This window comes from Montipora foliosa, chromosome 8 (assembly GCF_036669935.1).
Source record: "Montipora foliosa isolate CH-2021 chromosome 8, ASM3666993v2, whole genome shotgun sequence".
NCBI classification, from domain to species: domain Eukaryota; kingdom Metazoa; phylum Cnidaria; class Anthozoa; order Scleractinia; family Acroporidae; genus Montipora; species Montipora foliosa.
In genome coordinates this window covers 42,499,282-42,513,090 of record NC_090876.1, presented here as the reverse complement: position 1 = coordinate 42,513,090, position 13,809 = coordinate 42,499,282, and the positions used below count along the sequence as shown (strand labels likewise).

The window sequence follows — 13,809 nt, the reverse complement described above, 5'->3', positions numbered from 1 at the left end:
AATATTATTTAAGTGGACTTATTAAGTGAATTTAGTCAGCTGGCGAGGTTCCTTAAAGATCAAGTTCGCATTTAGCAACCACAGTTTCACGCGCCTTGCAACCGCAAGATGGCAGGATTTGATGTCCCGTGAGCAGAAATCTTGAAATTTTTTTAACTTGCCACATTGATTTTTTGTTCATTTTTGGACAACGTGGAGAGAAATGTAAATAAAATCCGTTTCTGGAAAGAAAAATAGGGGTCACCGAACGTCCAAGACCGTTAAATCCAGGCAAAGCTACAGCAATGGCCTTTTGCCCTATCATTTCTCATTTTATTACTTAGCGCGCGCGCTCGTGTATGACGTGGCGTGTGCATTTGCGTGCGCAGTAAGGATGCGCAGAAACAATTGGCGCGAACGTTCTTAAGGAGGCTCGAAATAGTTTCTCCTTCTTTCAAGCAAATAAACATATTCTGTCCTTACATACAGTTAGGGCAATCATATCAAGACGAAATTTGGCCCGGGTATTAAGTACCTATCGTAGATTTCTCACATTATGTTTTCCTCCAAAATAATGTTACCATGGCAACGATATTAGGCATTTCTTTGAGCCTTAAAATCAACATATGTGGTCCTTTTTGAAGAAACGGGACGGTGAAATTTTCCCATTCATCGTTACCAGATAATGTTAGAAATACTCTCTAAAATATTTAAAATTCAACAAAATCTGTAGGTCAGTTTTTCAGAAAAATAAGTTTTTTTGAATTGTGTCTCTAATTATTTGTTTCACCTACAGAATTTTTTTAAATTTCAAAGACAAACGGTTTAAATTAATCTAAGCTAACATGCAAAAAATGAAAAAAATTCACCGTCCAGAAGCAGAGATATAAACGAGTAAAGTTGCAAAATCAGGAAAAATTAGGGGGTTACAAGATCAGCATTTACGCATGCGTCACCCACTCATTCGAGTCCGCGCGCGAGTGGAGCTACAGGTCAACACAAACGTATTTAAGTAACTATTAAACCGTTTAAGTAGAATTTTCGTAGTTTTCGTGAATAGGAGATGTCTATTTATATGCCATGTATATAGGAATTGGAGAAAGGTAAGCGAAATTAGCGGTATTTGTTTTTTTCTGGTGACCTATTTAAATCATGAGCTGACGCAAACAGCTTACGAATTGCCTGTGTGGCTTACGCGCGCGCTCAGCTGAAAACCCTTTCGAGCCTCCTTAAGTCCCTATATGTGCCATAACTTCCTCCCTTGGCATGACCATGGTTCCCGAGGACACGGTTTTTAGTCGTGGATACCCGAAGGGTATAAACGACTATCGTTAGGGTTCGGAATATGCAAATTTATCTCTCACTCAGTTGTAAACTAATCGATAAGTAAACGACCAGTTTACCAGTTTCAGCACTTGGACTCCTTTCAATTTGACTATTGTCTGTTTTTGCTGTTATGTGGTCTCATTGATCATTAGTCCATTCAGAAGATTACGCCAATCCGACCACATTGCTGAAGGAAAGGCCAGACCACAACACCGGGAACTACATGCACTACTCTTTACGACTAGTGTGTGGGATCTTTAACGTCCCACAGAGTTTATGAACATTGAAGGGTTGTGAGACGGGGCCTACGGTTTAGTCTTTATCCGAGACGACTTGAAAGTCTAACCATTTGCGGGTGTAATTACTAAGGCAGCACTTTCTCCTGAGTTATTTTAAGACCCTGAGTGTTGGTCCAGCCGGAGTCGAACTCACGACCTCCCGCATGGCAGCCCGATGCTCAACCAACTGAGGAGAACCGGTGCGCGGTGATTTTTTCAAGATATGCCAATTTGTCACTCACTCAGTTGAATTCAAATCGATATGGAAACGATCAATATCGATTGTCCGACATTTCACTTTCTGAAGTAATGCCGCAACGATATACGTTGAAATATTCTTCAACTTTTATTCGTTCCGACGGGATTGATACTCGTTGCAGTCAGTAGGTGTTACCGAGCCATTGTCAATGAAGACTATATAGGGGTCTGTTATATGTGTTAAAAATGAATGCAAAGAGACATTTGCTCGTCGATCCGCTAAGTTAACAGGTCCACTCGTATTAGCAAAGGAGCACGCACAGGCAGCCCAAGCTCGGTATACGATTTATAGACTTTGTATGGGAAAACATACTTTGAGCTTATAAATGCTAAAATAAGCTGTAAGTGTAGAAATAAAGTTCGCTTACCTCTACATAAGGTTGTCCTCGTCTTTTCTGTGTAATCGGAGGGCAAACTTGTGTCCGTTTTAGACGGGTTTGTGGATTTCGAATTTTTGCGATGTCGTTAGTTGTCGTTTCCCCTAACGACATTAATAATTCATGAGCGAAAGAGCCTTTCAGGTCACCGATAAAACGTCACGTGCGTGAGCTTTAAAAACTGATAAATCAATCCTCATTAGAATTCTTATATCAAGCACACTAATGAGGCACAGCTTGTTTTCTTTGTAAGCTATTGTTATCCTCTCACAATTGGAATCTTTGTTCGTACTCCAGAGGGACACGCTTTTTGTGGAATGTTTTTGAAGCCGTGTTTTTAAATTAAACATTACTTAATATCAACTCGTCTCTTTTTTTTCAGGATCATGTCCACAAGGATGGATAGAACATGACGGATCCTGTTACATACCATTCGCCCACGGTGCAACTTGGCAGGAGGCGGAGGATACTTGTAGAGAAATAGACTCTCACTTAGCTCTTTCAAGGGGAGCCACAGAAAATGAATTTATTGCTGTTGAGGTGGGAAGGCCAGAGTCAAGAGTCTGGATAGGTCTCCGGCGAATTGAGGGCGAATTTGTCTGGAGCGATGGCCGTAAGGCAGAATACACGAACTGGGGCCGCGGGGAGCCCAAGGGTGGTTCAGATTGTGTCAGTCTCCTCCCTGAAGACATTTTCCATTCTTGGGAAGTGACGGAGTGCAATGTCATGCAAGCATTTATCTGTGAGAGAGGTAACAAGAGATAGTTCTGTTTAGTTCTTTTAAGATCATATCCGGCTTATCCGGAGCATATGTCCCTTCATCTTCGGCTGGTCGCTTCGGTCAGGCAAGCGAGCCAAACTGCATGACGGAAGGGGTGACTCCACTGAAGTCTGAAGGGGCCTTCAGTTGCCACCAATTACTCAAAGAGCATCTACTATTTTCTAATGAGTTCGTACCGTAATTTCTAAAAGTGAAACTGTTAAACTAAAGTAAAAAGGTTCGTAATCCTGGGGATTTGCTGTTCTCGTATCCTGGGGCCCGTTTCTCGAGAGACTTTTCGGTGCTTTTTCGGGTATCACAATTCCTTCTGTATCTTCTGAATGTAGAGGGTTTAAGTCATCAAAATCCACCATCATTTTGCTTTTTGTTGTCGTAAAAAGACATGTTAAAAGACCAGTCTTTCAAAAGACGCGGAAGGTGATTTGGGAATGGCTTTACGGGCCCGAAAAGTTTTCGGAACTTTCGACAAACGGGCCCCTGCGTCGACTTCTTCAACGTGAGAATTTGAAAACCAGAGACTTTTAAACAGCTCATGAGTTAACGGTTTCACGAAAAGACTTGTACGCGATTGTTTGCGCGGCGAGAAAGCCTGCACTTAAGAGATCGTTCGTGACAGGCCTATGCAAACGTTGTACCGTCTGAACTAGGCCTTAAAGAGTGACGAAAAGTCATAGGTTATTAATCACACTCTTCAAAGACAGTGGAAAACCAAAGGCACGCATTTTGTAGTATTCCCACAATGAAAATGAAAAATTATATTGCGCAGTTTACGGGGCCCACAAAATGACTACTATGGAAACGGACAGTTCTTAACTAATATAATTGACACGATACAACGAAAGAGACAGGTGTTGCAAATATAATTTTTTAAATCTAACACATTAAATGTCGTATGCGTAGAAAGATTACCAGCGTCTTAACTCCAGGCAAGGCGATTTTGCCAGGTAGTAGCTTTCGACCTCACCGTCGTACTCCATACCTCCTCCATTTTCCCTTCAATAATGCAAAAATAATGTTCAATTGAGATTCTAAGATCACGTTCGGTTATAAAACCTACAAGGCAAATGACAAGTGAAAACTCTTTTATTAGCTCGTTTGCGTCGAAGAAAGAACCGAAAAGTCGTCTTTTAGGCGACGATTGATTATTTTAGGAACCGAGGAGGAAACGATTTGAAAACACGGGGTACATTTCTTTATGATCTTAGCTCTTTTCCACGTACATTGTTTCCCTCAGTCTGATCTAGCGCATGCGCAAGCTATGCACGAAAAAGGGCCGGTCAACAGTTATCCATAACCAGCGATTTGAACTCCGTTTACCCTCTTTCTTTCTCTTTTCTATTTCCTTCAGACTTTGCTTAATTCACGGCAAGGTTTATAACTCATTGCCATTGTTAATAAAGTCATCTTTAGGTTGCAGCAAACATGTATTCTTTTTTTGTTGCAACTGTTTTTAAGATTACTCTTTTCCCGCGTAAGCAGATACTATAATGTAGTTACCTCCGTAATAGAAAATACAACAAGTTTAGACATAACGGAAGGCGTGGTGGAAGTTATGGATCGATCTACGAAAGCCACAACTGGAACAACGCCAACGAAAACAACTTCGGCCGTCCACGTTTTGACGGAGTCTTCAACTGAGATAGGGGCAAAGTTTGTGGATATCTGTTCCAAAGGACTGCACGACTGTTCTACAAATGGCACCTGCATATCGTTAGAGGGGTCTTTCGACTGTGAGTGTAATCTTGGTTATGAAGGGGATGGCAGGATTTGTGCCGGTATGTTTTTTCTTTTTCATTATCAAACACAACATCATTACTTGCTTCCCCTACCCTAGTTTGTCTCCAAGCTTACGAGTCCGCATATTAAGTAAATAAACACCTTCTGGCGGCTGGCATGTCGGCTGCTTATGTCCGCGGCTTAGAAGAGAAGCTTCGAGGGCAACTCTGAAATTTTGAGGACAATCTCTCAGCCGCGGACATTATCAGCCAACATACCAGCAAGCTAGAAAGGGGTTTATTTATTTTATAACCCTCCTATTAATTTTCATATCGCACAAAAAAACCGCTGGTAAAAAGCCAGTGTTGAATATGACGGCGATGCTTCGTATCTTTTTGATGAGCTGTTCAAAATTTGACTAGAAAGAAAGCTTGTCGGTCTCAGAAAAAAAAAAAACAAATAATTTTAATTGTCACTGCGAGTCGTAAACTCGAAAACAAGGCGTTGTCTGGATGACAGTGTTTTCAAGAGCTGGTGGAATTTTCCTCTCCTTCGAACCATTGGTTTATTTTATAGTGAGTAAACACAGTGTATTAAATTCTCTAGTCTATAAAATGATTCAGTTTAAGTTCGCCTAGGATTAAATCTCTAAAGTGTGCTCACAACTTTCTTCCCTTCAAAGACTTTGACATCATGATTTTGTTGACTATCTTGTACTTTCCGGAACAGCATTTGCGACCAGCTTTTTAATGTCACTATAACTAGACTCCAGAAAACGAGTTTGTTTTTCTTCCTTGTAAAATGAAAACACTTCTACTGCCTTTCTTCTGGCGGCTTTGTTTCTTTTCAACCGAAATGATCGCTGCAACATTTTGAGGGGCAAATATCCACGGAAAAGGGGGTTATTTCGTGACAACTGTCCTGTGAGTTTGCCCCACGTGACGTAAATTAGCCAATAAAATCGCCCGAAAATTAATGGGTTGGCAGGAACCCATGACCCGGAGCCTACAACTCTACTGTGTTCGTGTAACGGCGTTTTCACAGACCAATTTATTTTTAGATTGAACTTCCCGCGAATGAGACTCCCACAGGAACCCGAAGACCAATTACAAGAAATTAAGCTGACGTCATAGGGTCACCGAACCGGAACTGCCTTTGTTTTTTGACCTAATTCGCGGGAAGGGCTAGTCTAAAAATAAACCTACTTGTGAAAACGCCATTTCACAGACGCTGTTCGCTTCAGATGGGCTCCTGGGTTGGTTATAAGTGTAGTTGCACACATCGGGCTTACATCTATTAGGAGTTATTTCGATTTGTTTCGGCTGGGTTGCGTTTGCCGAGCAAAAAGTGTTTGGTTTCAGGACAAAAAATGGCATCTCATGTTTACGGTATTTACAATACCAACAATTTCCGGATTTAAAAAAAAATTGGATAGGAATCCTTCGTACCAACGTAGTGCTTAAAACCTTCCGGTATATAGCTTAAAGATTGTCTGGTCCAACTATAAAGAATCAATGCAATAAATTGTTTTCTGCAAAAACAAAAACTAGCAAAACAAAATTCAATAACGTCACCACGTGACAGAATATAATACCTATGCCGTATTACAGATAGGCAGAGAACAACAATGATCAATCAATTTCAATTTCTGTTTGATTCGTGGCACTCAAATTAAGGCCAGCTACAACAATATGTGGAATTTATATCCTATACCTAACCTGGTATACCTAACTGACTTTAATGCGATGATCACGAGCGAAGCAGAATTAAAACAAGAGAAATCACATGGATGAATGAACTGGTGAATACGTCATTGACCAATCCTCTAGGGGATTTTAAGGGCCAAGGTACAACACCTTGTGGGGGATTTTGCTAGCCTGATTTATGACGGAAATGGCAATCTTAACTGAATAACAAGTAGTTTACACAGGTGTCCCGAGTGAGAGACCCCCACGGGGACTACGTCCCGTACTCTTCTCGAACAGTGTGGGTTTTATAACGTTCCACACAAGTGATGTGAGACGGGACCTACGGTTTATCGTCCTCATCCGAGAAAAATAGAAAGTCTAACCATTACAAGGTCAACACTTTCTCCTCATTTAATTAAGACCGTGAGCGTTGGTCCCGTCGATCGGAGTGTTTTTTTTTTTATATCCCGTGACCTCCCGGAGAGTAGTCCGATGGTCAGTCTGATGCTTAACCAACTGAGCCAACTGGTCAGCGGTTTACTGTATGCATGAAAACTGCAATTTTCTCTCACAGATATCAACGAATGTGATAACGGTTATAACGATTGTCATTATAATGCGACGTGTACCAACGTACCGGGCAGTTACCACTGTCAATGCAACGAAGGGTTTCACGGAAGTGGAAAGCTTTGCGAAGGTAAGATTCGAAAAAGCCCTGTTTAAGACTTATTCTTGCATGATTTACCCTAAGCTACCATCCTTCTCCATATCAAAACAAATTGTTTCCATAATTAAAGTAAGTCCTCTTGTTGCGGATTCCCCTCTCCTGCCAAACAATATGGAGTTATCAAGTGAAGCTATGATCCTCGCAGTTATGAACGCAATTCTTGCAATTGCGTAGAGAAGCCTGAAAAATTCAGGACTTCAACGGGGTTTGAACCCGTGACCTCGCGATACCGGTGCGACGCTCTAACCAACTGAGCTATGAAGCCACTGACGTTGGGAGCTGGTCATGTGTGGGTTCTAATGTTCCCGTGAGGAATGAATCAATGATGAAATGATACATGAAATTGATCATATATGAACTGCAAATGACCAGCTCCCAACGTCAGTGGCTTCATAGCTGAGTTGGTTAGAGCGTCGCACCAGTATCGCGAGGTCACGGGCTCAAACGCCGTTGAAGTCCTGAATTTTCCAGGCTTCTCTACGCAATTGCAAAAATTGCGTTCATAACTGCGAGGATCATAGCTTCACTTGATTTCATATCTGCAGTTCATGTATGATCCATTTTATATATCATTTAATCATTGATTCATTCCTCACGGGAACATTAGAACCCACAAATGACCAGCTCCCAACGTCAGTAGCTTCATAGCTCAGTTGGTTAGAGCGTCGCACCGGTATCGCGAGGTCACGGGTTCAAACCCCGTTGAAGTCCTGAATTTTTTAGGCTGCTCTACCCAATTGCAAAAATTGCGTTCATAACTGCGAGGATCATAGCTTCACTGGGTTTCATATCCGCAGTTCATATATGATCCATTTCATATATCATTTCATCATTAATAGAGAGTTAAGCAACGACAACGGTGACGGCAACGAGAACGTCATCTCACAATAAAAATTCGCGTCATTTTAATTGCTTCGGGACTATTTCAACCTTTTTAATGTGACAAGGGTGCGTTCAAAAATGACACTCGTCGGAACGGCACTTAATTTAGTGGAGAAAATAGTAATTTATCTTCAAGTGCAGACGTTCTTCATAAAGCGTCAACTTTGTCTATTTCACGTCGTTGATTTGCTGACTGACGGCAAAGAAATGGACAAAAGTGAAAAACGCACGTACAGGGCGTGCAAGGCTATTGTTTTTGCCCATTAAATTTAATATGCAAATTTGCGACGTTCTTGTTGCCGTCGCCGTTGTCGTTGCTTAAGGAGGCTCGAAAGGGTTTTCAGCTGAGCGTGCGCGCGTAAGCCACACACGCAATTCTAAAAGCTGCTTGCGTCAGCTCACGATTCAAAGTGGGTCACGAGAAATAAACAAATACCGCTAATTTCGCTCACCTTTCTTCTAATTCCTATACATATGGAATATAAATAGGCATCTCCTTTCACGAAAACTACGAAAATTGTACACACACGGTTTAATGGTCACTTAAATCCGTTTGTGTTTGCCCATAGCTTCACTCGCGCGTGCACTCGAATGAGCGGGTGACGCATGCGCGTAAATGCCGATCTTGTAACCCCCTCATTTTTCCTGATTTTGCAACTTTACTCGCCTATATCTCTGCTTCCGGACAGTGAATTTTTTTTTCATTTTTTGCATGTTAGCAAAGATTAACTTAAAACGTTTGTCTTTCAAATTTTAAAAAATTATGTCGGTGAAAACAGAAATTAGCGGCACATTTCAAAAAAACGTATTTTTCTGAAAAACTGACCTACAGATTTTGTTGAATATTAAATATTTTAGAGATTATTTCTAACATTATCTGGTAACGCTGGATGGGAAGATTTCACCGTCCCGTTTTTTTCAAAAAAGACAATATATCTTGATTTTAAGGCTAAAAAAATGCTCTATATCGTTGCCATGGTAACGTTATTTTGGAGGAAAATGTGATGTGACAAATCTATGATGGGTACTTTATACCCTGGCCAAATTTTGTCTTGATTTGATTTCTCTAACTGTATCTAAAAACAGAATATGTTTATTTGTTTGAAAAAATGAGAAACTATTTCGAACCTCCTTATCCGTAATGTGGAGGAACAGCACCTTCGTTATTTCCGCTTCTTCATAGACAACATTGTAGTGGGTGGGGAAGGGAGGTGGGGTATTGTTTGGCATTTATTGTAGTTTTTTAAAAAAGGACGAGACTTGAGAGAAGTCTTAACGATTCTTGTCCAGGATTGTAGGCAGAGTATTGGGAGACCGGAGCAACCAGCCTTACATGGCGTTACTGGAACGACAGTAAGGGAAGTCCGTTAGACCAAGAGAGGATGATGGCATAATCCCATCATGATCCTTTAATTTAAACAAACGATACAAAAAGGAAAAATGCTTCGTAAAAACGAAATGAAAGAAAGATAAATATCATCGTTGGTTTTATTAATGATAAGTATAAATTTAGTCTTGAGCGATGCGATTTCATATTTCAATCAATCAAGTATTTGTTTTCAGTCCTATCCGCAGAAGTCGACGAAACAAAACTACCAACAACAACCAGGCATGTTGTATCGAAAGAAAATGGAACAAGGACATCATCTACAGTTTCTTCTCTAAGAACAGACGCAAGAGAGAAACCGACCGTTAGTGTTTCTACCAAAGACGAAGATCCTGCGAAACCAGTTAGTGGTACGAAGGTTACAGAAACAGAGATATTAACTCCACCAACTCCCCCGATTCCACCAACTCCTCCGATTCCATCAACACCATCGCCTCCCTTTTTTCCTTCGGAGTCTTCATCTGCAGTTGTTACAACTGGAAAAGATGAAACAATGACACCAACGAACCTCGGCCCTACAGAAGCAAGGATAACAAGAAATGTCACTTCGCCAATCGAACAAACCTCATCAATTTTGACCGACGCAAGAGATACTGGGCGACCGACCAATACCCGAGTGCCTACCACAGTTAAGTCTTCACAAGTAACAAAACCAGTGAGTTATGTTGTTACAGAAGAAAAACAAATAGAAAAAACGACGATGATAGTTTCTTCAAAGCCAACGACCACAGCTCCCGTTTCAACTAAAAGCGACACTGGTGACGTCCAGTCTCGATTGATAGACCCATGCTCACCTGGCAGCAACAACTGCTCTGTAAATGCCGCATGTGTTCAGGCGGTGAATGGATCTTATGACTGTAGGTGTAATCTTGGATTTGAAGGAGATGGCAATACCTGCGTTGGTAAGCTTTTATTTCCATTGATTCTTGTAGGAAACTGGTGTGGCCGTTTGGGATTATTCATTAATGCTCATGGTGTGTGAGGCCACATATGCAAAACCAGCCGTATGTCAAAGGGGACTTTGCCGAGATGCAGATACCAATCGTGAAACGAAGTAAAAAAAGTGAGGAGAGTCCCCTCAAAGACAGACAGGCGATTTCATGGATAACTTTTTCAAACTGATTTAAAGGACCCTAGTCACCCACTTTACATTGCGCGCCCACAACAGAATTCTGTGACTATTGAAGTAATCCGTTTCCATCGGACATCAAATGGGCTAGAAGCAAACACGCCCTCTTGCTTGACCTATCAAATAGTGCGTTCTAATTTTTCATTTTCCCTGGTTGTTCTTATTAGATATCGACGAATGCGATACCAACGATCCATTGTGTGACGTCAATGCCACTTGTTTCAACACAGACGGTTCATTTTCCTGCCACTGCAAGAGAGGATTCATTGGAAACGGACTGACATGTCGAGGTATACAACTGAACATGGCTCCACAACAGCGTTGTGTCGCAACCCGCTCGCTTGAACCTAAAACCATTGTGCGGTGTAGCCGGAGTTGAAGGCTCATAATCAGGACGACCCCTGTCTCTGCTTTATTTCAATTAAGAATCAGTATTTAGGACCTGCTACGGCGACCGTCGGACTCTTTTCTTTAACTTTTATCTTTGACTGTCTTGTTAGATTAATCCTTGTATTATTTTCTGAGGTTGATTCTTAACATCAACACCTCAATTTATCCTTTTCTCCTATTTATTTATCTTATAATGCTTTCCGCAATCTTCTTACACTTAACAAGAGAAAAAATGGTTGAACCACCAAAAAAACAAAAAAGAAACATAAGTACAAAAATCTGCTATGGATGGTTGTTGACCGGCCCAGACCAATTCCATAATTAGCACTCGATCGCAAAATGCTCTCTTAGAGCTTTTCATAATATATTCCTCGAAAACGATAAAACGGCGAACACTGAAGTATCAGGGAAACAAAACAAAAAGAAAAGAACGAAATATGAAATATTGTGAGAAACAAATAACAACAAAGGCAAACAGTTTTGGTGGTATTCCTGCGCGCGTTATTTCCAAATCAGTCTCGCTCGTATGTTTGACCGAGGATTGCACTCCCTTCTTAGACCTGGGAATAGATTAGTTAGTCAAAGTTGTGTAAACGTTAAAGGTCATTTCATGGCGAGAAATATGAAGAGAAAAATGATATACGCTCAGTGTCAAACTGCTTTAGTTGTCGAACAATCATTTTAGAAAGTCAAAGTTCTAATCTTAGCCAACTGCTATTTTGTGAATGTCTGAATGTTCTTCTTCTTCTTGTTCGTCGTGATTTGTCTCTGACCTTTTCCTTTGGATTATAATGTTTTCCAGTCGACTTTGACAATTTCATTGTAAATATATGAGACTTGAATGTAAGAATACGGAAACTTGTTAGAAGTAATGTAAAAGAAGCCAGAGCTTTTCTTGCAATATTGATCATTTCTTTCATTGCTTAGCTAATTCTTTAGGGGTCACCGTAAATTGCTTCATTTCGTGATTGACTAAGGTGCTTTTTGGCATAATGCCGTTTAACATACCACCTGACAGCTTTGTCAATGAAAAACTATCGGCCACTATTGCGTTCTTGTGGCGGCATCGTTTGAAGAAGGAAGTATAAAACGATGCATACCATTCACATGCATATAAGTGGCCGGGTTACCTAGCATCAGAATCTAAAATATGCCTGTTTTGTTTTTCCCTGCTTTCATCATTTCGTTAGTGATGAAACTGTTCAGAAACGTCCAGAAACTACGACACCCAGTCGGTATGAGCAAAGAAAACTAAGGCCTGGAGTTCGTCCAGTAATTATGCAAAAAATGTGATAATGAGACAAATAAATGCCTCGATAACGAACTGCGAGGATTAGTCTCTCGATTTTGTTATGTAAACAACATAATAGCAATCCTCTTATGCATTCCAAAACACTTATTAATGTTGCTTTTGTCGTTTTACTACTTGTCTTAGTGCTTACACGCGCCAAGCTTTGAGCACTGAGAACTTGTTGTGACAGCTGCAGCTAACATTAGACAAATGACAAAGTCTGAAATGATGATTAATTACCGAAATTACTTCCGTCAGCTTTCACTTCGCTCTACAAAGGAGTGCTGTCCAAATAAAAAGTATACGTTGGCATAATTTGGTCAACAATTCTGAAACATTAATCAACGCGACAGTGTCTCAGCATTCCATTAAAAGGGTCAGCTTTGTGCTTCAGTCAGTTAACACCTTATTCTTGTGCATGGAGAAAAAGTGATATAAGTACTAACTTCAACTTAATCAAGAAGTCAATGTCACTGACCTTAAAGCGATATAAGTGAGGTGCTACAAATGACAATGTTAAGAGATGGTAATGAAAATATATGGTAGACAAATTTCCGGTGTTGGACCTTATCCCAAGAGCCAAGATAAAAACGTCTTTGTCTTAAGTGGTAAATACGTGATCAAGGGCCACTCCTTAAAGAGGGAGCTGATCTTACGTCGCAGTGGAAAGCAAAAACGCCGACTGATTATCCTCAGTTTCCTTATTAATTGCGAGCCTTGGTGTACTGTGTTTATCGTGGAAACGAGTTGCCATCCCAATGTAAATAAAATAAATATCCGTAACAAAATTCGTCTCGAGAATTTGAAAATGTCCTGTCGACGTCAGGAAATACTTAAGCAAACTGATTTCCAATTGAAAACTGAATCAGTAACATTTAGTTGCCGCCTGTGCAAGACCCCTGTAATCTAGAACAGAATTGATGTTTCCATCGTTTGTGGCAGATAAAGAATCCTCAGTGCACGTTTTTTAAACTAACCCTGAACTCTAAGTGCATTCCTCAAAATTGTCAAAAATCACCCTAATCTCTTTATTTCTTGTATCAACAAGGTCAATTTTTGCTTACGCCAAAGTGAGTGACAAGGAAAATAATTACTTAATGGAGCAGTAACTTAACCTCTAGCAGAATATAAAAGGTCTAAAACGGGTCGTAGAAGAAGTTGTAAAACTAAGGGCTTGTTTACGTCCTTGCCTCAACCTCCCCAAAATGTTAGCGAAACAGGCCGAAATGTAAATATGACGTTGATTTTCGCCCATATTAACACGTCGAAACCGGTATTCGACGCCACCGTCACTATACTCTGTGTAACTTGTCTGTCGATTTCAAAAAGGCCGCAAAATAAACCACTTTGGACGTCTAACACTTTAAGCATATGTTCCGGTAGAACTTTTCCCTTGCGCAAGTCTAGCCGATTTTGTCACAGTTTCAACCAATTAGGTCTTATGGTCTTGAGACCGTCGATATTTGCATTGGCATCGACCGTTGACAACGGGAAAAGAAAATTCCTAGAAATTAACTTGTATGATTAGTGTTGCAAAGAACGTAAGTGATTGAAAATTTATTGTCATTTGCTCACGCGTCCACCCCCACCCCCAGAATCC

At 40.6% G+C, this 13,809-nt stretch overlaps 1 protein-coding gene across 1 annotated transcript in view; it reads left to right on the top strand.

Moving 5' to 3' along the window:
* LOC138012616 (nidogen-like) overlaps window positions 1–11,837 on the top strand; it is a 19,734-nt gene extending 7,897 nt beyond the window's left edge. The window contains exons 3-7 of the mRNA XM_068859438.1: window positions 2,601–2,969; window positions 4,508–4,774; window positions 6,978–7,100; window positions 9,576–10,301; window positions 10,696–11,837. Of these exons, the coding sequence (XP_068715539.1) occupies window positions 2,601–2,969; window positions 4,508–4,774; window positions 6,978–7,100; window positions 9,576–10,301; window positions 10,696–10,907 (1,697 nt within the window). The 3' untranslated portion in view covers window positions 10,908–11,837. The remainder of the gene's footprint in view (window positions 1–2,600; window positions 2,970–4,507; window positions 4,775–6,977; window positions 7,101–9,575; window positions 10,302–10,695) is intronic.
* The last annotated feature ends 1,972 nt before the right edge of the window (window positions 11,838–13,809 follow it).